The sequence below is a fragment of the Chelon labrosus genome (genome assembly GCF_963514085.1).
Source record: "Chelon labrosus genome assembly, chromosome: 6".
Taxonomy (NCBI): Eukaryota; Metazoa; Chordata; class Actinopteri; order Mugiliformes; family Mugilidae; genus Chelon; species Chelon labrosus.
Genome location: NC_140342.1, coordinates 6,878,203 through 6,899,130, shown reverse-complemented (window position 1 = coordinate 6,899,130; position 20,928 = coordinate 6,878,203). Strand labels below are relative to the sequence as shown.

The following is a 20,928-nucleotide window of genomic DNA, read 5'->3' as shown; positions in this document are numbered from 1 at the left end:
TTTTTTTGACAAAAAAAAAGTTTTGCAGTAATGCCACCAACTACCGCCTGAATAGAATCTGCCTCGAAAAAAATATAAATGCTTTGGATAGCATGTTGTCTTATGAAGGAGTCGGTGTAACCCAATGAGATCTTCTATGATTCAATTTTATTTTATATTATTGTATTTTAGATGTTTGTTTTCTGCCATTGTATTTGCCGAAATCAAATTCTTATTTCACTGTGACAAATGTTGTTGATGCTAACTAACCTAAAGGTTTTCTTTGAATCACACAGCTCATTGGTCCACTTTAACTTGAGTGACCTGATCTCAGACCACATTTGGAGGTGGTCTGGGACGCATTTGACCGCATTCCTTTGTTAGGTGTGAAGCAAGTTCTGCCTCATTCATTCAGGAAAAAACACACACAGAAGCACTAAAAAATAAAACTAGAAAAAGGTAAAGCAAGAAATAACAAATGAAAGAATACGGGTGGTTAATTATCTGTGAATTATCAACCCAATGCCCCAACGATGTCTTTATTTACCTTTCCTACTGGAGATATTTCTGTCATTGCTGCCAACAGCGTAGCAGTGAAGTTACTCTGTGTATGGAAGCTTCCAGCTTATCTAAGATAACTAACATCATAAACAACATAAATAAATAATCATGTGTGTGCTTTCAGTGAGTGAGAGAGACTTCACAGCAGACAAGGTACGATCATGTTAATGTTAATGCAAGGCCTTATGTAAACTCATACGTACTCAGGTTCCTCGACTCACCCATTCCCCAGTTCCTCACGTGGAATACTAGCTGTGACTAACCATTTTCTTTTAACTATCGGTGACAATAAATTAAATTCAACAATGGCTAGAGAACAATCTCATGTCAATAGCCTGATTGCTAGCTGCACTGAGGACTGAGATTGTCTCTCCTGTTTCACTGAGGACTTTGCACACCTGTAACTCTGCTAATTCACAGAAGAATGTCAACAACCCAGGCAGGAGAATCCGAGGGGAGTGAATGATTTGCAGAGAATTTCAGAACACAAGGGGTGTGTTCATGCTCTGCTTTGCCCCACTTTTTTCTGTGTCGCATTCAGTGAGCTGCAGATACAAACGAAGAAAGAACAATGAGGAAAGCAGCAGTGTTTGTGTTTTTGCTGCTGAACATGACTGTGGAGGGGAATGGCGCTGCAGATAAGATCAGGGGATCTGCTAGGCCAAAGGAGAAGGTGAAGACTAAAGAGGTTAAAGCGACCAACACTGTTCCTGCAAGTGACAGTGGTTATTCGGCTTTTTCAGGGAAACTGCTGGTGATACCCATGGACGGGAGTCACTGGGTGGGTATTAAAGCAATCGCCCAAGAAATGGGTCGGCGTGGACACCAAGTCACCGTGGTAATACCTGAGGTCAACATGCGGATGGGCCCGGGGAAATACTACGACACTGTGACCCATCCTGTTCCTTATGACAAGGCTTATATCGACTCTGTGATGTCCACACACAAGGAAATCATGCAAAAATCTGCACAGCATTTTCTGGACAAGATAAAGAAACGGTTCTCGCAGATACAGAGCATTACAGGCTTTATTCACACCACTGCAAAGAGCCTGCTGTTCAATGACAGCCTCATCTCACATCTGGCGCAGCAGGTAAATGTCGATATGAAGTCACAATGCTTCAAATTCTAATGCAGTTCAATTCTGCAACTCAAGTGTTGGAAGTTATGTTGCCAGTATTATAGTTAAGTTGTTGGATTGTATTACTCTGTAAAGTGTTCTAATATAATGCATCTATTGCATTTAGTTGGGACTGTAGTTGTTGAAGCAGGACAACCCTTACTGGTAAAGGTATCAGTACAATTGCAAGTAAAAAGTCCCGCATTAAAACTCTTACAAAGGTAAAAGTATGAAAGTATTTTCAGTGAAATGTACCGAAAAAAAAAATCAGAAAACATCAACAGGTAACATTGTGAAATCGTCATATTACAGAGCATTATCATATTGTTAATACTGCTGTATCACTCTACTGCTGTAGAGGAGAGCCATTGTGGAGCTAGGTTTAGCTGCTTCTATAGATTTAGTTGTAGAGTCACTGAAGATTTGTGAAATATTTTAAAACTGAACTTTGCTACTGTAAACTGCAAAGGAACCGTGGCTCATACAGATAATATTGCAACAGTCAATTCTGAAATATGGAAAGTAGCACTGGAGAGTAGCACAAAACTGTAAATATCCATAGTTCTTAAGTAAATGCACTGTCTCTCCATCACTGAGTTGGGACAAAGAAAAATAGTTTTCTTCCATTTAAATACCTCTATTCTTCTCTATGTGCCATGTATGAGTGGAAGTTGATGGAAAAGTAAACGTTCTTGAAGACTGCTGAGACAAACTCCTATTTTCCCTTTGTACCCCTTCACACTATCTCTTCACAGGGCTTTGATGCCGTCCTGACAGACCCTATGGTGCCGACAGGCTCTTTGATAGCTCGCAAATTAGGTGGGTCCCCTGACACTTGATCTATCTGTGTCCTCGTGCTGTACCTTTTCTCACCAGTCATTGTTGAATGACTTGCAGGCCTCCCAACCATTAATTTGCTGAGGGGTATCCCATGCTCTTTGGATATAAAGTCTGCAGGCTGCCCCTCCCCGTCCTCATACGTGCCTCGCTTTTTCACCGGATTCACAGACAAAATGAACTTCAAGGAGAGAGTCATCAACACTCTGGTGAACGCTTAAAGCTGGATATATATGGGCAAGCACCTGCATAAAAATGATCAGGTTTTATAATTCCAAATAAGCCCTGATGTTTTATCCACTCAGATCATTCATATTTTCCCTTTCTGTGACCATTTGTCTGTCGCACGCAATGTTCTGACATATTCAGACACTTGCATTCACCTTGGCATGACAAACTCATTGTAACTCCCATTCAGTTTGACCAATCACAATCCCTCAAATGTCATTCTCCCTCATTTACTGTACTGTGACCCAGTTAAACCTGCATTGCATTACTGCTACAGTGTCTCAGATTAAAACTGGAATTTTATTGTTGCCTCTGACCTACAGGTGGCTCTACTGGAGCCGTTGTTTTGCCGACTGCTGTACTGGCATTTTGATGAAATAGCCTATGAGTTCCTAGGAGAGAAAGTGGGCATAGCCGAAGTGCTGTCAGACTCTGCTATCTGGCTGATGAGGTAACATGTTCAAAGGTTATTCACTGATATTTGAGAAAAGAACACACAGTCACATACAATGCACCAATAGTTTACCTGATTTTCCTATAGCTGTGTCAACTAAATCACACTTGTGGAAAAAAAATCAAATCTCATGTGATCTTTTGTTTAAACAGGCTTGACTTCACACTGGAGTTTCCACGTCCTCTCATGCCTAACTTAGTGCTAGTTGGTGGAATCAACTGCGATGTGAAAAATCCTCTGCCAAAGGTAAGGTCTCTGTATTTTTAGATCACAATTAATACTTAGAATTATTCAGCATTTATATTGCCCTTTACTTCCTTGTAACTTAGCAATGCTGTTTGTAATGCAGGATGTCTGACAGATGAATACAGAAAGTGTATGCAAAAGCCCTAATATGTGTAATGTGCGTCTTTTTGCAGAAGTTGGAGCCCTGGGTGTCAGGAGAGCACGGGTTTGTTGTGTTCACTCTGGGCTCTATGGTGTCAGATATACCAGAAGAAATCACCTCTGTCTTCTTAGAGGCCTTCAGACAGATTCCACAAAAAGTACAGAAACATTTATCAACATATGAAAATATACCTTACACCGTAAATGAATACAATCAAAACTTATCACTTATAAACAGGTGTTTTGGAGATACACTGGGAAGATTCCTGACAATGTCCCAGAAAATGTGAAGATGATGAAATGGGTGCCTCAGAACGATCTTCTGGGTGAGAGAGCCCACCGCAACACATCCTGATGTGTCAAAACCCATCACTCATAACTGACGACTTCCCTACCTTAACATCAGATGTCTCTGCATGTGTTGTGTCTTAGCGCATCCTGGAGCTCGTGCTTTCATCACTCACGCTGGCTCACACGGCCTGTTTGAGGGACTGTGTCACGCTGTTCCCATGTTGATGGTGCCACTTAACGGGGACCAGCCTGACAACGCGCAAAGGATGGCGAGCAGAGGAGCAGGAGTCGTGTTGGATATATTTTCTGTAACTACAGAAAGCCTTCTTCAGGGACTCAGCAAGGTCATCAACGACAGCAGGTGAGGGGTCAGAGAGTTGCTCACAACGTGGATTTATCTTTGCTTTTACTTCAGAATCTGTCTTTAATACAATTTACCTTCCCATCTGTGTGCACAGTTATAGAGAGAATATACAGAAGCTGTCAGCTCTACATAAAGACCGGCCAATTGCCCCGCTGGACCTCTCAGTGTACTGGACAGAATTTGTGATGCGACACAAGGGGGCAAAACATCTCCGAGCTGCTGTCCATGATCTCAACTGGTTTCAGTACTTCTGCCTGGATATAATAGCATTATTAGCTACTATATTGCTGGTTTTTGTAATAGTGACAGTTAAATGTATGAAACTATGCTTCAGGAAAGTGAGCAGGAAAAGGAAGCAGGAATAAAGACAATATTAAGGAATGTTAAAGATTTTTTTAAAAATCCATATCAATACAAACCTGGTGTAAAGTGTGCAGTGTTGTGCATGAGTGCCAAAAAATAAAGAAACTGTCAAGGGAAGTGATTCATCAAATCATGGTCATTCTATCTGTGATCATTCCACTGGACTCCAGGATGATATTGCTAAACTTGTATCAAACAGATCTCATTGTAAAACCCCAAGAACATGAATTCATGAACTTAGCTATGCTACAGGGGAAAATGTATTTCCTAGAACAAAAAAAAACAAAAACAAGGCACTAAAAATTAGTGGATCAAGAATATAGAACAATGTATGTTAATGGAGAGGATAACATATACAATACATAAAAACTAGGGCAACACGAGGAAATCTGGAAACCAGCAGGCCAGGTTAACTAAAAATCTAACTGAAAAGTAAAGGGGTGAACGCCAAGAGGGAAAAGAGATGTGTAGTGGGATGTGATTGCAGAGGTTTCATTTTTATTTTTTTACTATTTCTATATTGATTTGAGCTCTGAAAGTAAGAGAGATGGCAAAAGAGTATATATGTAGAGTGTAACATTACAAGAATATTGAAGATGGAATGAAAATAAATAAAGACATTGTTAAAAAAAAGAAAGAAAGAAGAACAAGAACAAGTTAAGTCATGTGGCGATCAAAAACACATTTAATAAACAGGTAATACAGAATATCATTAGACTCTACTAGGTATAACCTTGCGTTGCAGGTCAGCAATGAGCATTAGTGGCCTCCCTTCTTTGGAGGGAACATGGTGTACTCCACAGCCAATGCAACAGCAAAGGCAGCAAAGCCCCATTTGAATCCTTTCAGCAGAACGTCTGACAGAGTCACAGCACGAGAGAAGCCGCCTGCATATCTCCAGGCCTCATTGCTGCAGAAAGAAAATTAAAGGGACAGGAGAGAAAGACGGGCAGCAGCGTCAGGAATCATCGTGGATACAAAGAGATGTCCGATATATCTCTTGTTGGTACAGTTACTGACCGTGCCCATGGGTCCTTGAGGCCCCTGCGTGCCAGCCTCTCCTGTGTGAACTCCAGTGGTGTTCCCTTCGGCGTCCACTGTCGCCAGTCTGGCATGGACATCTTGCCGTGGCCGTGGTCACCTCCCATTCTGAACATATGTACACATAACAGTGGTTTTCATGTTTAATAACGTTCAACTTAGTGATAAATATTATTCTTACTTGCAAACTGTGCGTTTTACAAACGGAAGAGAAAAAAACCCCACAACTTTATCATGTGTATATGCTAATCATCTTCCTTTTCATAACTGAACTACAACAAATACTACTATCAGCAAATAACTGCGACGTTTACTATCAAAATTGCAAAACTAAAAATTGGGACAATGGATTTAATGACTCTTCAGCAAAGGAACTATTTTTGCTTACGACAGGTAATGTTAGTGCCAAATATGGAGGCTTTTATATTAAAATGCTGATGGTGTTAGAGGTACAAATGAGAGACCTACAACACATTAAATACTATTCCTATCATTATAATGTTATCTTGGGTAAATATCCCTAGTTTTGTGTTGGGGCTAACACTCGTGTGACTTATATGGTGATTTAGTAATCAACTACTGACTACATTAATCCAATCAACATCCGCATGGATAAGTACATTACGTGTATACTTGAAGTAAACAACCCATCGCTTAATGAATAAGTGCAGACTTGACACATTGAACCAGACACACTGCGTTTTCTAAGCTAGCATTACATTAGCTAACGGCCTTATAATGTTAGCTAAAACTGTAGAATTTCCTTCGTTGATTCGTTTTAACAATCGCCTTGCCTTGTGGAAAGATTATTTTATCACCCGTCGCAATAGTATAACAAAATACGGGAGAATAATCTAAGATATTATTAAGAAAACGTACTATACCTTAGCGGTTTGTTGTGACCTCTGCTTCTGGACTAAATATCGCGACAGTTAATGTTGACTTACGGCAATGTTACGGCGCAGCGTCAGGGACAAAATACCACAGCGTTGTCTATGTTCAGGACAGGAGGTTTGAACACTTTCCATTAAGCGTACGACAAACAAAAAACTATACAAATACATCTATAAGTTTATTTATTAGTGTAACAGCATTTTTTATTAAATTATGCAACTTAAGGCATTATCTGTTCCTTTAAATTACAGGTTTAAAAGTATTGTTATTGACATCTACTCTAAATATTTGACTACCAACCTTCTTGAAAAGTATATTTAAGATTGATTTGCCTCCTCACGTTCACATTTATTGACAAAAAATATTTTGTATTTTATAACCCCCTTTCTTTAATTTCTTGACAACCATAGTGCCATAAACATCTAACTTCTTTTTAAATAGTTTTCCCTGACTGTGAAACAGCTAGACACACCTAAAAAAACTATGACAAGAAAATACACTGCCATTTCTCTGAAATGATCTATATTTGTTTATTTGTGCCTATGTTTTTGTTGTTTTGTTGACAAATGTATGTTATGTTAAAAGCCAGATCCTTACATATGAACTGACTGACAAAGGAAGGAAGAAGAGAAAGATAATTTGTGTTTATTTCAACATGTGTTACAAATTATTATCCAGGAGATAATACACCAATATTGTTATTAATTACATACAATTATGTACACTAGTTTTGTTAATAAATCACACACACAGTGTATATATAGGGAATATATACACTTATATCCAGGCCACCAGGGTGTCTTGTTTCTGTGAGAGAGTTTGCTCTGTCTGTACAGCTCAGTGTTCACAGTGATTGCTGGTGAATTGCTTTTGTGCGTTTGTTTTTTTTTATCTCTGAGAAATGAGTTACAGTTTGCTTTGTGGGTTCAACAGTTCCCTCAAAGCATCCATGTTCTCCCCATCTGGTGCCTCTGGCCATGCACTGTGGTCTGAAGACAAACACAAGCAAGAATTTATTACAATGTAAATCACTTTGTGTAGTACCTAGCTCATATTGTAAAGACCAAAGTATAGCTGTGTCAGCAAGATGTACGCACCAGGTATTTCCCACGTGGAGTGGTACAGACTTTGCCCTGCATCGACCCTCAGTGTGGCTCCAGAGATGTAGGAGGCAGCAGGGGAGAGAAGGAAGCACACTGCTGAAGAGATCTGAACAAGGAAATGCAATTAAAGTCACTAATGTCTGTAAAACTGCAATAAAGCCACAAACACACAACACATCCTCTGTACTACTGTTTTAGATTTAAAAGGCCTTGACTTCTCAGCTTGGATTGATACTTTTCTATGTTCTATATTTTATTACATGACAACAATTTCCATAGTTTTGTGAAAATCACTGCCGATTTAACGTTGTTATATTGCGTGTATTGTTATTTATATACTGCAGTGCAATTAACAACACAGTAAAGCTGCAACTGTTTCATGTGTAGGTCTGTGGGTGATACTAAGCAGTTACCTCTTCTGGGAGTCCTAGTCTCTTTGCCGGGCTAAATGGAAGAGACCGCTTGAAAAGCTGTGGTCCAAGCTCCTTATAGTTCTCCATCGCAGTTTTAGAAAAGATTGTACCCTGCAACCGAGCAAATACACAAATGTATACTCAATACATAACCAAAATATCTAAAACTCAATAACCTTTGACATGGACATACAGGTGCAACAGCGTTGACTCGCACTCCTGAGGTTGCCCACTCAATGGCAAGACTCTTTGTCAAGTTATCCACTGCTGCCCTTGCTGCTCCTGTGTGACTATCACAGAGAAGAGACACAGGGTTGCAACAAAAAAAGAAAGCACTGTGTGAAGTTGTGGGAGTTCTGTGTTATTTAGGATGGATTCTTACGCCATGCCTGGGAAGCCTTTCCACATGTCAGCAATGATGTTGATGATCACACCACCATGCTGCTTCATCCATGCAGAGTAGACTGTGTGGAGAGAACAGCATCAGTCACACTGAGAGCTTAAAGGTCCAGCCTGAACCAGTGTTAGCTGTGCAGGGCTTACCCTCCTTGCAGCAGTGGAAGGTTCCGTTCAGGTTGGTGTCCACCACAGCCTTCCAGCCTTTGGAGGTCATGTTCTCTACAGGGCTAGTGAACTGACCCCCTCCGTTGTTCACCAGATAGTCTATCCGACCGTACTGCTTTAGCACCGATGACACTAGAGCTTTGACCTGCAGGGAATCGGAACGAGAGGAAGTCAGGCGACCGCATCGACACGCAGCAGATTCGAAGGCTGAAAGTGTTCTCACCTCAGCCTCGTTGCGGATGTTACATGGCAGCGAAGTGACACTTGCAGGACTGGAAGGAGGGATTTTTTGTCTCATCTCCTCAGCAGCTGCTTGCAACTTTTCAGCTTTCCTGCTGGAGATCACCACGTTGCAGCCTGAAGACAAAATAACCAGCCACTGACACACAATGCAATTTTGAGAACAAAAGAGAAACAGCTGATTAGCAATTAATGATCTCGTTATGAACTGTAAGGCAGATGTTAAACCCCTGGAAGCTGACTGTGATCCATTCAATGACTCTCCATAAATTCGGTTTAAAATGATTAAGACTTTTATGGTGAAGCAACATTCACTTACATCACCGCACATTTTGGGATTTTGATCATAGTAAATAAAAATTGCGGATCTAAGTGTTAATAATGTCACAAAATTCAAGGTCTTTACTGAACAGTCTGGTCTGCACAATCACAATAAATGTGTCGAAGTTCACTGGCTGCCTGTATCAGTCAGTTGCTGCTCACTGTGCTGTAAGAAAAATCGTCCCTTGGAACTCTGACATGACTTCACTCACCCAGCTCCAGCAGCTCTGCAGAGATAGCTTTACCGATCCCGGTCCCTCCACCCGTCACTATTGCAACTTTATTATTGAACAAACCAGGTCTGAACACACTTGAAGCCGCCATTCTTCTTTCTTGAGTGCGCTGAGCTCAAACAGTGTATGGCCTATGGCTGAGCTGGAGGCGCAGCGACCAGTAGCGCCCTCTCGTGGATATGTTTCTGCAGGGGCGTGACCGCGACGCTGTTCTTCTACTTCATGTGGTATTGGCAGTTTTGCACCTACTGGTTGTAACACTGCCCTCTGCAGGATAAAATTATATACTACGACCGCCCTCAAAGATTTGCATATACACTTGCATCATAGAAACAGTAAAACTGCATTGGTTCTCAGTATGTCCAAAACGTTTTAACAATAAAAGACAAAACATCTAGATCTGAGAGTCTCCTATACAAGGTGTTTTCTTTCTGTGTTATACTTGCTACATTCCAGAAAAAAAGCTTCACTGCTTCAGGTCATCCATACTGACATAGCAGTACAGCAAGATGTTTTCCAGCAATGTACAAGTACTGATTAAATCCATAATCCCTCTAGTTGCCAAGTAATAAATTACCATTTAACCTGAGGCAGAACAGAAAAAAACACCTTTCCTTGCAGTCCTTTTCTCCACAATACTTGTCACTCCCTTTCAACAAGTTCTACTCTCCAATCCATTTTCCTTTTTTCTTTTTTGAAGCGTTGACTTTGTTGTTGAATCTGCAGTTTCATTTCCCTCAATCCCGGCATGTCCAGGAACCCAGCAAAGCTTCACAAGCTCTTACTATTTGAAATACAACAAAAACCCTTCAGTGATATCACGATAAGCTGTTGAAGCTGTTTTTAAAGCCAGCAGAGCAGCTATGTGACTCTGTTGTTGCATCACTGCCATCTTTAGGAATTGCTGAGTTGTTTTTTCTTATGTCTCTCAATGAATACATAAATGACACACCGATCACCCACAACATTATGACCACTGACGGGTGAAGTGAATAACATTGACCGTCTTGTGACAATACAATGCTCTGCTGGGAAACTTTTGGACCTGGCATTCATGTGGATGTTACTTAGACATTTACCACCCACCTAGACCAGACCATACACCCCCACCCCATAGCAATGACACTCCTTGATGGCAGCAGCCATCCCCAGCAGGATGCAGCCTGACACAGACACACACACAAAAACGGTTTAGGAACAACTCAAAAGACATGAAGAACAGCACAAGGTGTTGACCTGGCCTCCAGATTCACTAGATCCCAAAATGAGTATCCGTGGGGTGATCCACAGAGGCCCCTTCCCTCAACTCATAGGACCCAAAGGCCCCCACTAACAACATTCTGTTGCCAGACAGGAAGGTGGTCATAATGTTATGCTCAATCAGTGTATGTATTCATATTCATATATTAGTGCATCCTTGTGAATGCACTAAATACTGTGTGCTATTTTAAGGTTTTGCTACTTGTGATGTTTTGGTCATTTATTTTTTTTCATGGGATTTAACAGTGTGTTACAAATTATCCAGGACTACATTATGCAAAATACTAACACTTGAGCTTCTGGACAACACAAGAACTGAGTGGCAAAATAGACGGGTACTTGGAGCTTTTCATTATTTTTTCCATCTTCACTAAATCCCCAGCCCCAGCTGAAGAAAGTATGAACTGTATTTTATTACAGTATTACAGCCCTAAAACACAACACTGTGGCCATAATGATTTGCTACCGTGTACTTTTGCCAATGTGCCAAACATATCGTTTACAATTTTGAACTAATCAGACCACAACACAGTACTGGGAGACTGCATTTTGGCAAATTTCAACCAGGTTTGGACATGCTGTTTACCAGAAAAAAGCCATCTTAACCCATAGCTCAGACAGATTTAGACAGCTGTCAAATGTAATATGCAACCACGAATAATTTCCTGCCAGGTTTCCGCTTCAATTTCAGAGGAATGTCAGCATTGATAACCATCTTAACAGTGTTTAGTGCCTCTCATGTCTAGGATATTTTATACTAACGTATATCATCACTTTTGTGTCAGACATGCTGGCTAGTGACTGCAGACAATGCATCAATTTATCGATTAACAACAATTACGCCTATATACGTTGTATGGTCCTCATGTAACAGCTCCTAAATCTGTCAGCTTTTCTAAGCTACATTGTTCAACTTTTCTGATCATTTAAGCTCCAGTGAGTATTTCTCAAAGAGTTGGTGAGGCATCTTCTTGGTTATGGCCCCCAATTTTAGGACTACATTATAAAACAGACATATAAAGACACAAACAAAGAACTCCGCTCCAGACCAATTTTATTTTACAAGTCCCAAATCCACCAGTGATCATGGCGCACTGGTTTACTGGTCCTTCAACTCCTTCAGTCTCCTGATCGCAGACTTGACTGTGACAGCGGATGTTGTGCTAAAAGAGAGAAAATGTAAAGAAAGACATGAGTTGTGGTAAAATCTGCAGGTTCCACAAGATTCACATGAGTTACTAAGATAGACGTGTCTCTTTAAAAATGGAAAATGTGTTTTGAGAAATAGTTAACACCGTCACAGATTTGTGACCATGATACATATATATTTTTTTAAAAGTGTAATTTGCATTAAAACCAAGTGCTGTAAGAAAAATAAATGTGGCTGTTCAGTAAAAGTTAAACATCTATGATAACATCCAACAAGTTTACAAGCTAGAGAATATGAACATAATTCTCTGGACGATCTAACAAAATCTGTGGATTTTGTCTTTTGACAGTTATATCAAAAGACAAAATTCTCAGCATTCACAGGCTCTGGTTTGTCAGTCTAACAGGTTGTGATTGGGCGGGGGAAAAAAAAGCACAGTATCTGCCAGGATTCATTTCCACCATACCATCTAGTTCCAACTGTGAGCTTGTTTTTGTGTCATTTACTACAACCCAGCAAGATATGAACGATCAAATCTAGATATCACCGGTTAGCATTTGAAGCATCATTTGACACTAAATAATAACCAGTTAGGTTATTGCAACTAGGTGCCTCTGCTTGCTCAGTGTGAACCAAGCCAGCTCAGCCTTCGCTAATCACAATCCAACGACACAATAAACCAAAGAATGTCAATGTAGCAAGTATCTATGCACAGTAGTTGCCAAAAACACTACCTAAAAAGAGCCAAATTTACAGCCCTCAAACCAAAATGACTTTTCATAACAGTAAAGGCTTCAGCAACATACTTGTAAGTCCATGCGCCTCCAGCCACGGTCTTCCTGCAGGACCCACAGTGCCAGATACCTACAGCCCTCCTCTTCATCTTGGTCTGTAAAATGCAAATTTAGTGCACAAGGAAGTTAAAAATGTTACAAATGTCAACTTGCATTAACACATCATAACATTAATGTGAATTAAGATGTTAAACTAAGGGCCCATCTGCTGCAGGCAATGCTTTAAGCAAACAACCCAGAGTTTGTTACAGTTCAGTCTTTTGGTGAACCTATCATTGTTCTTACCTTGCCACAGAATGAGCAGGTGTATTTAGCATGCTGGGAGATTTCAATTTTCTTCACCATCTTCCTCAGCGACGCGCCGTAACGCGTGCCATATTTACCAACGATCCCCACCTTCTTGGTGCGCTTGGCCTGTGGACACCATGAAAACACAAATGAGAAACGTTGTCAACACTCACTGTACTATGTATAATTGTGCATGTGACAAATAAAAACCTATCCTATCTATGATTGTATGTACATAAGAACCATTAGATTAGAACAACCATTAGATGCATTAGGTTGCCGCTATTACTACATTAACTATACCGGCTCTGTCAATGCTGTTAGTACCAATATTGGCAATATGCGTGTCCTGTTAAATAGCTGGAAGCACTCGAAACATGTGCCACTAAGCAGCAAAACCATCAAACATATATGGGCTGCCGTCATAATCAGGTAAACCAGCTAGCCAAGGCAAGCTTCCTCTCTCCAAGCTAGCCACCATGCTAACGTAAACTAAAGCAACGATTTTATTTCAGGTCTAGCAGACGACAAATTAAGTAAGAATATAATAAATCGTATATTTCAACGGCGACTCTCCTGAAGAAGTACGCAATGTTGGAATTAGAGGCCGACTGTAGGTTAATGTTTCTAGCCCGCCCGGTATTTGAGCAATGGTGGCAGCCATTTCTGTTTCAATTGGATATGAAAACATCGCTTTTTCTGTTTATTAAATCACCAGACTAATAAAAATAAAGCACGAGTCTGACAAAACAATGTCCCCACAAAGCTTCCGAATATGTGATTATACTATTTACAACACAGAAATTGATAGATTGACACGGATTTCGTACGGAACAGGGTCAGCTCACCATGTTTCAGTGGAGACGCAGGTCCAAAGAGGGATTGCCTAACGCGCAGGCGCGATTTACTCAGCTCGAAGGAGCTGCATTGTGGGAGTTGTAGTTTTCACAAAATTAAGCTCACGATACAAGATAACTAAACTACACTTAAAAAACTAATCGTTAAAGTGAAAACACATCTGCCGCTGTATCTGTCTGAGCAAAGTTATCAAAATAATGTATGGAAAAAATATATAGATGAAACGAATTAACTCGTAACTAAGGACGCTTCAGCAGATACGCGCATGCGTGAAATCATGTGGTGGGACGACATCACTGCTACTGAGTTGAAATGTTTGTCCACATAGCATGTCAGAATGCGACACTGGTTGTTTGTGAATATATAGTTAATTGAAAATATTATTTCTTTACAAGTACTTTCGGTGATATGCTATGAAGCTAACACGGAAACTGGTCCTCGCCAAGGCTAAGGCCTCCGACTTGGAAAGCGTCAAGAAATTGAACTGCTGGTAAGTGCTTACATTTTTAGCTAACAATATTTTTGTTGCATTTTATTTTACGTTACTGCAGAAGTACAGCATGTTGTGTGTCTCGCATCCGGTGACGTTAGTTTGTGATTGTATTTTTTGCAGGGGATGCAACCTGACTGACGTGAGTAGTCAAATACTTAAAGGATGTCGTATTTGACACTGAATTCACTGACTATGCTCAAATGGTCTTTGTCATTCTTCTTCTCTATTTTTATAAGTTATGTGCATCTGTGTATCTTTCCAGATTTCTATATTCTCTCAGATGCCCAACATTGAGGTGCTGACACTGAGGTTGGTTTAATTAACTGTTTACCGTCTCTGTCTCTGGCACACATACATACATGTCTGTGTTAACACTGACATGATGCTGTTAAACCTGCGCAGTCATTTGGAATGTTCCATGATTCCTGGCCATGATCCTCCTCTCTCCACAGCGTCAACAGCATCTCGTCTCTCTCTCCTCTGGCTGGCTGCCTGTCTTTGAGTGAGCTGTACCTGAGGAGGAACATGATTTCTTCACTCTCTGAGCTGACTCACTTGCGTCCGTTGACTCGTCTCAGAGTGCTGTGGTTGGCCGAGAACCCCTGTTGCAGATCTGACACCAGCCAGTATCGCCTCACTGTGCTGCGCTGCCTGCCTCGCCTGCAGAAACTTGATAACCAAGGTGAGTGTACCATCTTTTTGCATACCTGTATGCTACCTCAGATTGTCAACTTTCAATCATACCTTCATCGGCAGTTTGACCACTAAAGTTGCCATAAAAATGATCTACTTCTGTCTCAGAGTCACCAGTCTCAAAAGTTGCGTTTCTAAGTCATCTACGACCTTGTGAAAACAGTTTTAGACTTAAGAGTCCATGCATGTATACGTACAATGTTTTGTTTTTGCAGTAGTGACAGAAGATGAGTTTGCACTGGCTCTCATGGAAGGCGAAGAGGTCACCACACCTCCAGGTAGTATCCAGAGCCAGGTCCCCACCAACGGACTTCCAGATGCAGAGACAGAAAATGACCCGCTTAACTACAGCATGGAGGAGACCAAGTAGGTCTTGCAACTACACCGAGTAAAAATGATCTGCAATACTCGTGCATGTTAATTTCTCTCTTCCCATTTGTTTCCAGCAAAATCAGAGAGGAGTTGGGAATGAAGCCCCTTTCCAGAGACAAGTTCTCCTCTCTTTCTTCTCCATCAACCAGAGAAAGCAAACTATCAATGAAAAAGGTAGCCTCTCAACGCCGATTAATAATCTAACTAGGTATATTTTTATTCATATCTGCCAGTTAACGATCTAACTATATTTTCAGACACACATTCTTGATGCGGTTCTGCTGCTGCTGAGGGATTTGGATGAAGAGGAGCTTCGCGTTGTACACACAGCTACGCAAAAGAGACTCCAGACATACACACTAGACTCAGACACACTCAGAGATTCACAGACGATGCAGAAAACCACAGATATCCAGCATTAATATGTTTCATAGCATGCACTCAGGGCCAACATGTCACTCCCCTTTCCTTGTCTAACTCAAAGCTCAGGATCACATAAGACACCCATGTTCACCTGGTAACCTCTGCCTTCAATAGTCATGTTATGCGATTTAATTTCACTGCTCCTCTTTCATCATGTGGTCCACCTCTTAAGCACTCAATCGTTTCGTCTCGCTACTTTTTTTTAAGCTGCATGCCTACCTGCCTTGTAAGAAGAGAAGATTGTAAGTTTTGCAAAATTTAACTCTATTTCTGTAATTAAAAAGAGAATAAACAGCAATACCTTAACTTCAAGTGTTGCTTTTAATTACACGCAGTGTCACAGTGCTACAGTGGGGCATTGAGAATAAGACAAGATATTTCGCAGGCATTTGAATTAAACCGTGCAAGCTGGACTCACAACCTAATTTAATCAACTAGGTCTGTATAGCAACTGCTGATTCAACTGAAATATTTGCTGGAAAAGTCAGTTCATAAATTATGAGTGGAGTAAGTCTAAAATCTTCTCAGTCGCCCTCCTCATTCTCCAGGAAATCCATCAACGTGCTTGCATCAACGGCAACGATCAGGCACTCCACTCCATCTGCACCCTGGAGCATCATGTGAATAGTGATAAAATGATAAGTACTAAATTTTATAGAAAGTTATGTTACTGAATGAGAGTTTAGAATTCTAAAACAACACTTGAGCCCACCTTGCGTGTCCGAATCAGTTTGTGGTCTCTGAACTCTGTCAGCTGAGTCCTCAGTGTGAGGTCAGAGTTCACCAAGAACGCCTCTCGACAACGCTGGTAGAAATCTTGGAATGACAATCCTGCGCAAAGCACACACAGTGATTATAGGAATACAGTGACAAACAAATGCATTAAGCAGTTTCAAGTTGTGTGTGTGTCCACACCTGTGTATGAAGGATTGTCTTTGTTTTCCAGCTGGAATTTTACCAGCAGTTTGAAGATTCCTCTGCAAAAAGACAGGACTCAGAGTTGTTAAGAAGTCACCGGCTCAGACAGACTGCTAATTATATCACGGTGTTGGGGCTACCTTGCGTTGGGAGTCAAGCTGCGGAGCACATGCGTGAGGGAGGACAGAGCGAGAGCTCCCGTCTGCTGCACAAGAAGAGAGTTTTCATACGATGTCTCCTCTGAGTAGTGCTGGAACGTCACACACTCCCACCACAGCCAGTTAAACTGACTCTGCTTAAACTGGTCCCACACTAGGAACACACAGGAACAATTCAGCTACAAGGACATTTAAGTGTCATTGACACTATAACACAAATGCTTACAAACACCCACCCAATGGAGCATTAATGTGGTCTAAAGAAGCCACCAAGTGCAGGTTAGGCAGGGATGCCAGATGTCCCAGTGCACTCTGGGTCTTCTCTCCTCGCAGCATCGGTCCATCAATATTGTGGATGAGCAAGTACACGTGGAGATCTGGGCCTATGAGGACAAGGCATGAATGTAAAACATGCAGGATAACAGCACAAGCTCAAGACAGAGAATTCACTGATGCACTCACTGTCTTTGAGGGTCTGAGCGATGAACTGGATCTGATCTGAGGGCGTTCGGAAACTTCCCTGGTGCTCCAGAACCTCACATGTCAGAGCATTTAATATCTGCATTGAAAAGTACACAAAAGGATAAAAGAATAAAAAAAAAAGTTGTAATGTAGTCCTTGTGTATCCTAGCAGTTGGTGAAGGACAGCCATTTTGCACTCCATTCACATTTTTACCATTTTAGTCACAGTTGTATTTCTGATAGAAGTTTTATTGCCATTGTTTGGTCAAAAAAACAAAATACAGTAGCAGCTCTCTGGTTCAGCAGTGATATAAATAAAAAGCTATAGCAGCATTAAGATAAAAACTATAGCAGCAACACACGAGAAAATGTACAACATACACAAGAAAAAGCACACAGTGGCACACACAAATGTAATAGAAACTTCTATCTTGTTGTCATATAAGCTGTACCTGTAAATAGCAACTTAGTTTTTTGAATACTTACCGATTTAAGAGTGATAGAAGGGAAAAATCCATTGACCACGAGGTGGAATTCTTGAGACAAATAAGATACACGAAAGTCCTCCAGCAGAGCTTTCTTACTGCCCAAACCGTAGACCAGCACGCTGAACCCCAACCTACACAAAAAACAACCACAGACACTCTGTTTTATACCACTATTTAAACATGTGGAAAATGGACGCAGTTAAGTGCAACTACACTTACTGTAATTGTAACATCCATTTGCTAAAGTGCTTTTTGTGTTTGTTGTGCAGCTGCTGGATATCCTTTGTGTAGCAGGATGGTTTTCCTTCTAAAAGCTGGACCAACGTCTCCTGCAAAAACAAAATAAGGATAAATTCAACTTGACCTTTCAGCAGAAGCAACTTATTCATCATATTCAATATTGGTTGTTTATGAACGGACCCTGTCAAGTTTAGGGGTGTGCATACGCTCCAGGGTGCGGTCAGATGTCAAGACTTTTGAGCTGCCATGAGCCTCGAAATACTCCTCTATCATAGTGGGCTGGTTCAGAGGTTCAGGGGTGTTCTTGCTCTTCTTGGCGGGAGTCTTGTAAAGAGCTGCAGATAAACCTTTACTAGGAGTTCTTGGGTTCTTCAAGTTCTCCTTGTCTTCTTTCTTTACTTTTTGCTCTTCCTCTGGCCCATCTTCATTCTCCTCGTCTTCCCCAGAGTCAGAGGGCGACAGCTCACTGTCACTGTCTGACCGGAGGCTGGGAGCTGAAAATATCAGACATGTTTAGATTATAGTGAATGTCCGATACACACGTTTTACCCGCTGTGACGCAGCTGTGATTATTACACATCGTACTCACTTGTCATCCTCTTCCTGAGCCTGTGTGGTGTTGTGGAGACAAACTGGACCTTTTTGCTCTTGTTGTAAAAAAAAAGAAGAAAATTTAAAAAGAAGCAAGTAAGACTGAATCAATCAAATTAATCAAAGCCACCTAAGCATGGTTTCACAAAATAACGACAATGGTGTCGTCAGAGATTTTGTAGTCTCACCCTCTGTGGTGTCCTGCATTCACCTCTGTTGTCTAGAAAGAGAAAAATAATTGAAAATAAATGAAAACAGACACAAAACAGAATGTCTACAAAAACTAAGAGCTGTTTTGTTGTACTCACTGCGTCCTGTTCGGGTGGGAGTGGCGGGTTCCGTGTTTGGGGTCACACTAAAGCTCACACTTCTCCCAGGTGTCCGAGCCAACTCACTCGCTGTGTACAGAAACGCACAAAAAACAAAGTGCATCACGCTAAACAAATAATCAGCGCCTAAATCTAGCTGGACACATGCAATCCAAGACAGTTTGTGTATTTATGAGGTTAGAAACTGGAGGCTCTCACCAGTCTGGGCCATACTGTGGCTGCGTTTGACCTTCTGAAAAGTGAAAATGGAGGATCCAGCCACTCTTGACAAACCATCTTCGTCTTCTGTGAAGCCAGCAAAAATGATTTGACTGGGATGTAAACGATTTCATGCTATGATAATTTTTATATGATGAACTAGGGATAATCTGTATCAGACCAATACCGGCCAAAACGACTGGACCGAATAATGGATGAAAACAAATTATAATACGTATGAACCGATAACCTCAACTATCAAGTAAATGCAATCCATAAAGAGATAACTGTGACATGTGTCATGCAAGCGAAAGCTAGAACATGTACTCTCAGTACAAGGAAGAATAAAATAAAGGGGCCAAATGGCGCATCACGGAAATGAGTGCATCTGGACAAATGTATTACCAACAGCTTAGTTACATAAGAGGGAAAATACATTATCAGATTTATATTAAGCAGGTATTCAAGTTTACGGTATCGTATGAACATGAGAAGGTGTTACTGATTGATCCATATCATTTCCAGCGCTAAACAAAATTGCCTTGTTCTAATCGAGACTGTAATAGTAGGAACCATGACCCGATGTAATAACGGTATACGTTTCATAGCATATACAGTATAATAATACTGCATATACTCAAGTGTCTTTCATTGATTTAAATAGGTCACACAAAATCTCAGCGAATTTCTGCTGTACCAAAAACAACAGGCCCCAATATAATTGTACAGTTGAATCCACATACTTCTAAAATAGCTTCAGTAAAGCATTTCAACCATCAGGCATCATCTTATCAGGCAATTATATTAGACTGCATCAGTTCAGGTTTACTTATTAAGTGCATAATAAATGGAAGTTGTTTTGCATTAGTGATGAGCAGACTACATCTCTGACTGTTCCATACAAACACAAGCAGCTGGCTGATGAGCAAAGTTTACTACACACAACTGGATTTCAAAAGTCCTCACTGTCTAAGAGTCTTATGATGACTAATGCCTTCACCCCTCACCTTCTGCGTTGTCTGTTCCTAAAGCCTGGATATAATTCTGCTCATCGAGGAATGCATTTTCATCTCCACTATGATCTGAATCCTCTTTGGCCCCCCGTCGTCCAGCGGGGCTCTTAAACTTCACCATCTTCTGAACAGAGCCTGCGCTGCTCTGCACACCTGATAACACAAACATTAAGGAGCTGAGTCCAGACACAAGCTTATAAACTGAGAGATCTCAGCAGAAGTGTACCTACCCTCCTGTTTGTCCACGATGTGCTCCACGACATCTCCATCCCCGATGAACCTCACCTCCAACACGCTCATGCTTCAAGATTATTACAACACAGTGTGTTAAGAGCTAGTTAAAAGATACAAAACAACACACTTAACCTTTCAGAGTGTGAGCTCAACTGGTAGCGAATGCTTGTGTTCACTTTGGATCCATCAGTCGCTCAATTAATCTAATAACGTTAGCAGAAAGTGTAGTATGGTGAACGTAGTCTTTTCTTAGACACTGAAAAGCAACACAGTGCGGAAAAGAAACGTCGAAACGAAAAGTGGAACAAGAACAAAATGTGTGTAAACTTGACTTACTTGACAATGTCAGCACTGCCCGAGGAAAAGGTAAGCAAAACGTTGATAAACTGAGAGCTCAGCGCTGCGACAGTGTGACAAGTTTCCGCGCCATCCTGCCGAAGTTTTTAAACCACGTGACGAGTGAAAGGTCGGACTGCAGCCAATTAGAACGCTGCCCCGGTTAAAACCACATTTCCCAAGATGCACTGCACACCGTTTCAGAGGATTTATTATACATGAAAAAAATAAACGTAG

General features: G+C 41.0%; 6 protein-coding genes across 7 annotated transcripts; 2 read left to right on the top strand and 4 right to left on the bottom strand.

Moving 5' to 3' along the window:
- Positions 1–1,111: 1,111 nt before the first annotated feature.
- LOC311489166 (UDP-glucuronosyltransferase 1A1-like) lies at positions 1,112–4,586 on the top strand (the record flags this gene model as incomplete). Its single annotated transcript, XM_084546114.1, has 9 exons — positions 1,112–1,633; positions 2,416–2,479; positions 2,558–2,706; positions 3,049–3,176; positions 3,332–3,425; positions 3,599–3,724; positions 3,805–3,892; positions 3,999–4,218; positions 4,316–4,586. 9 exons carry the CDS (start codon positions 1,112–1,114, stop codon positions 4,584–4,586), a joined length of 1,662 nt encoding a protein of 553 aa, XP_084402240.1.
- Positions 4,587–5,246: 660 nt separating this feature from the next.
- Positions 5,247–6,587, bottom strand: ndufb3 (NADH:ubiquinone oxidoreductase subunit B3). The gene is made up of 3 exons (XM_084546096.1): positions 6,510–6,587; positions 5,605–5,733; positions 5,247–5,494 (listed from the first exon to the last, which is right to left on the bottom strand). The coding sequence occupies exons 2-3, from the start codon at positions 5,730–5,732 to the stop codon at positions 5,344–5,346; spliced, it is 279 nt and encodes a 92-aa protein (XP_084402222.1). The 5' UTR covers position 5,733; positions 6,510–6,587; the 3' UTR covers positions 5,247–5,343.
- Positions 6,588–6,911: 324 nt separating this feature from the next.
- pecr (peroxisomal trans-2-enoyl-CoA reductase) lies at positions 6,912–9,613 on the bottom strand. The gene is made up of 8 exons (XM_084546074.1): positions 9,373–9,613; positions 8,823–8,956; positions 8,579–8,744; positions 8,418–8,499; positions 8,229–8,325; positions 8,036–8,146; positions 7,617–7,728; positions 6,912–7,508 (listed from the first exon to the last, which is right to left on the bottom strand). The coding sequence occupies exons 1-8, from the start codon at positions 9,482–9,484 to the stop codon at positions 7,426–7,428; spliced, it is 897 nt and encodes a 298-aa protein (XP_084402200.1). The 5' UTR covers positions 9,485–9,613; the 3' UTR covers positions 6,912–7,425.
- Positions 9,614–11,690: 2,077 nt separating this feature from the next.
- rpl37a (ribosomal protein L37a) lies at positions 11,691–13,770 on the bottom strand. Its single transcript, XM_084545705.1, has 4 exons — positions 13,734–13,770; positions 12,883–13,011; positions 12,610–12,692; positions 11,691–11,816 (listed from the first exon to the last, which is right to left on the bottom strand). Exons 1-4 carry the CDS (start codon positions 13,734–13,736, stop codon positions 11,753–11,755), a joined length of 279 nt encoding a protein of 92 aa, XP_084401831.1. The 5' UTR covers positions 13,737–13,770; the 3' UTR covers positions 11,691–11,752.
- Positions 13,771–14,001: 231 nt separating this feature from the next.
- On the top strand, positions 14,002–15,723 carry cfap410 (cilia and flagella associated protein 410; the record flags this gene model as incomplete). Of its 2 annotated transcripts, XM_084546359.1 has the most annotated exons (7): positions 14,002–14,233; positions 14,357–14,375; positions 14,499–14,545; positions 14,689–14,918; positions 15,145–15,295; positions 15,376–15,475; positions 15,559–15,723. In XM_084546359.1, the coding sequence occupies exons 1-7, from the start codon at positions 14,157–14,159 to the stop codon at positions 15,721–15,723; spliced, it is 789 nt and encodes a 262-aa protein (XP_084402485.1). In that variant the 5' UTR covers positions 14,002–14,156. The 2 variants fall into 2 exon arrangements, with proteins under 2 accessions (XP_084402485.1, XP_084402486.1); XM_084546360.1 differs by lacking the exon at positions 14,357–14,375 and having other exon boundaries at positions 14,169–14,233; positions 14,517–14,545.
- A 473-nt stretch (positions 15,724–16,196) lies between these two features.
- orc2 (origin recognition complex, subunit 2) lies at positions 16,197–20,775 on the bottom strand. The gene is made up of 16 exons (XM_084546358.1): positions 20,692–20,775; positions 20,352–20,422; positions 20,116–20,274; positions 19,109–19,195; positions 18,890–18,979; positions 18,770–18,801; positions 18,580–18,637; positions 18,171–18,484; positions 17,970–18,079; positions 17,749–17,881; positions 17,263–17,359; positions 17,037–17,183; positions 16,783–16,954; positions 16,640–16,701; positions 16,437–16,555; positions 16,197–16,332 (listed from the first exon to the last, which is right to left on the bottom strand). Exons 2-16 carry the CDS (start codon positions 20,419–20,421, stop codon positions 16,249–16,251), a joined length of 1,734 nt encoding a protein of 577 aa, XP_084402484.1. The 5' UTR covers position 20,422; positions 20,692–20,775; the 3' UTR covers positions 16,197–16,248.
- Positions 20,776–20,928: the final 153 nt, after the last annotated feature.

Bases quoted from the DNA above. Each gene is read 5' to 3' on its own strand.
- ndufb3 (XM_084546096.1), bottom strand. From the start codon at position 5,732: ATGGGAGGTGACCACGGCCACGGCAAGATGTCCATGCCAGACTGGCGA. The intron at 5,495-5,604 runs GTCAGTAACTGT...TTCTTTCTGCAG, and splicing joins CTCAAGGACCCATGGGCACG to CAATGAGGCCTGGAGATATG.
- pecr (XM_084546074.1), bottom strand. From the start codon at position 9,484: ATGGCGGCTTCAAGTGTGTTCAGACCTGGTTTGTTCAATAATAAAGTT. The intron at 8,957-9,372 runs GTGAGTGAAGTC...TTTTGTCTTCAG, and splicing joins TGCAGAGCTGCTGGAGCTGG to GCTGCAACGTGGTGATCTCC. The intron at 8,500-8,578 runs GTAAGCCCTGCA...CTCTCCACACAG, and splicing joins CTTCCACTGCTGCAAGGAGG to TCTACTCTGCATGGATGAAG.
- rpl37a (XM_084545705.1), bottom strand. The intron at 12,693-12,882 runs GTAAGAACAATG...TGCATTTTACAG, and splicing joins CCTGCTCATTCTGTGGCAAG to ACCAAGATGAAGAGGAGGGC. The intron at 11,817-12,609 runs GTATGTTGCTGA...TCTCTCTTTTAG, and splicing joins GGAGGCGCATGGACTTACAA to CACAACATCCGCTGTCACAG.
- orc2 (XM_084546358.1), bottom strand. From the start codon at position 20,421: ATGAGCGTGTTGGAGGTGAGGTTCATCGGGGATGGAGATGTCGTGGAG. The intron at 18,485-18,579 runs GTGAGTACGATG...TGATATTTTCAG, and splicing joins GCTCAGGAAGAGGATGACAA to CTCCCAGCCTCCGGTCAGAC. The intron at 18,080-18,170 runs GTCCGTTCATAA...TTGTTTTTGCAG, and splicing joins ACACCCCTAAACTTGACAGG to GAGACGTTGGTCCAGCTTTT.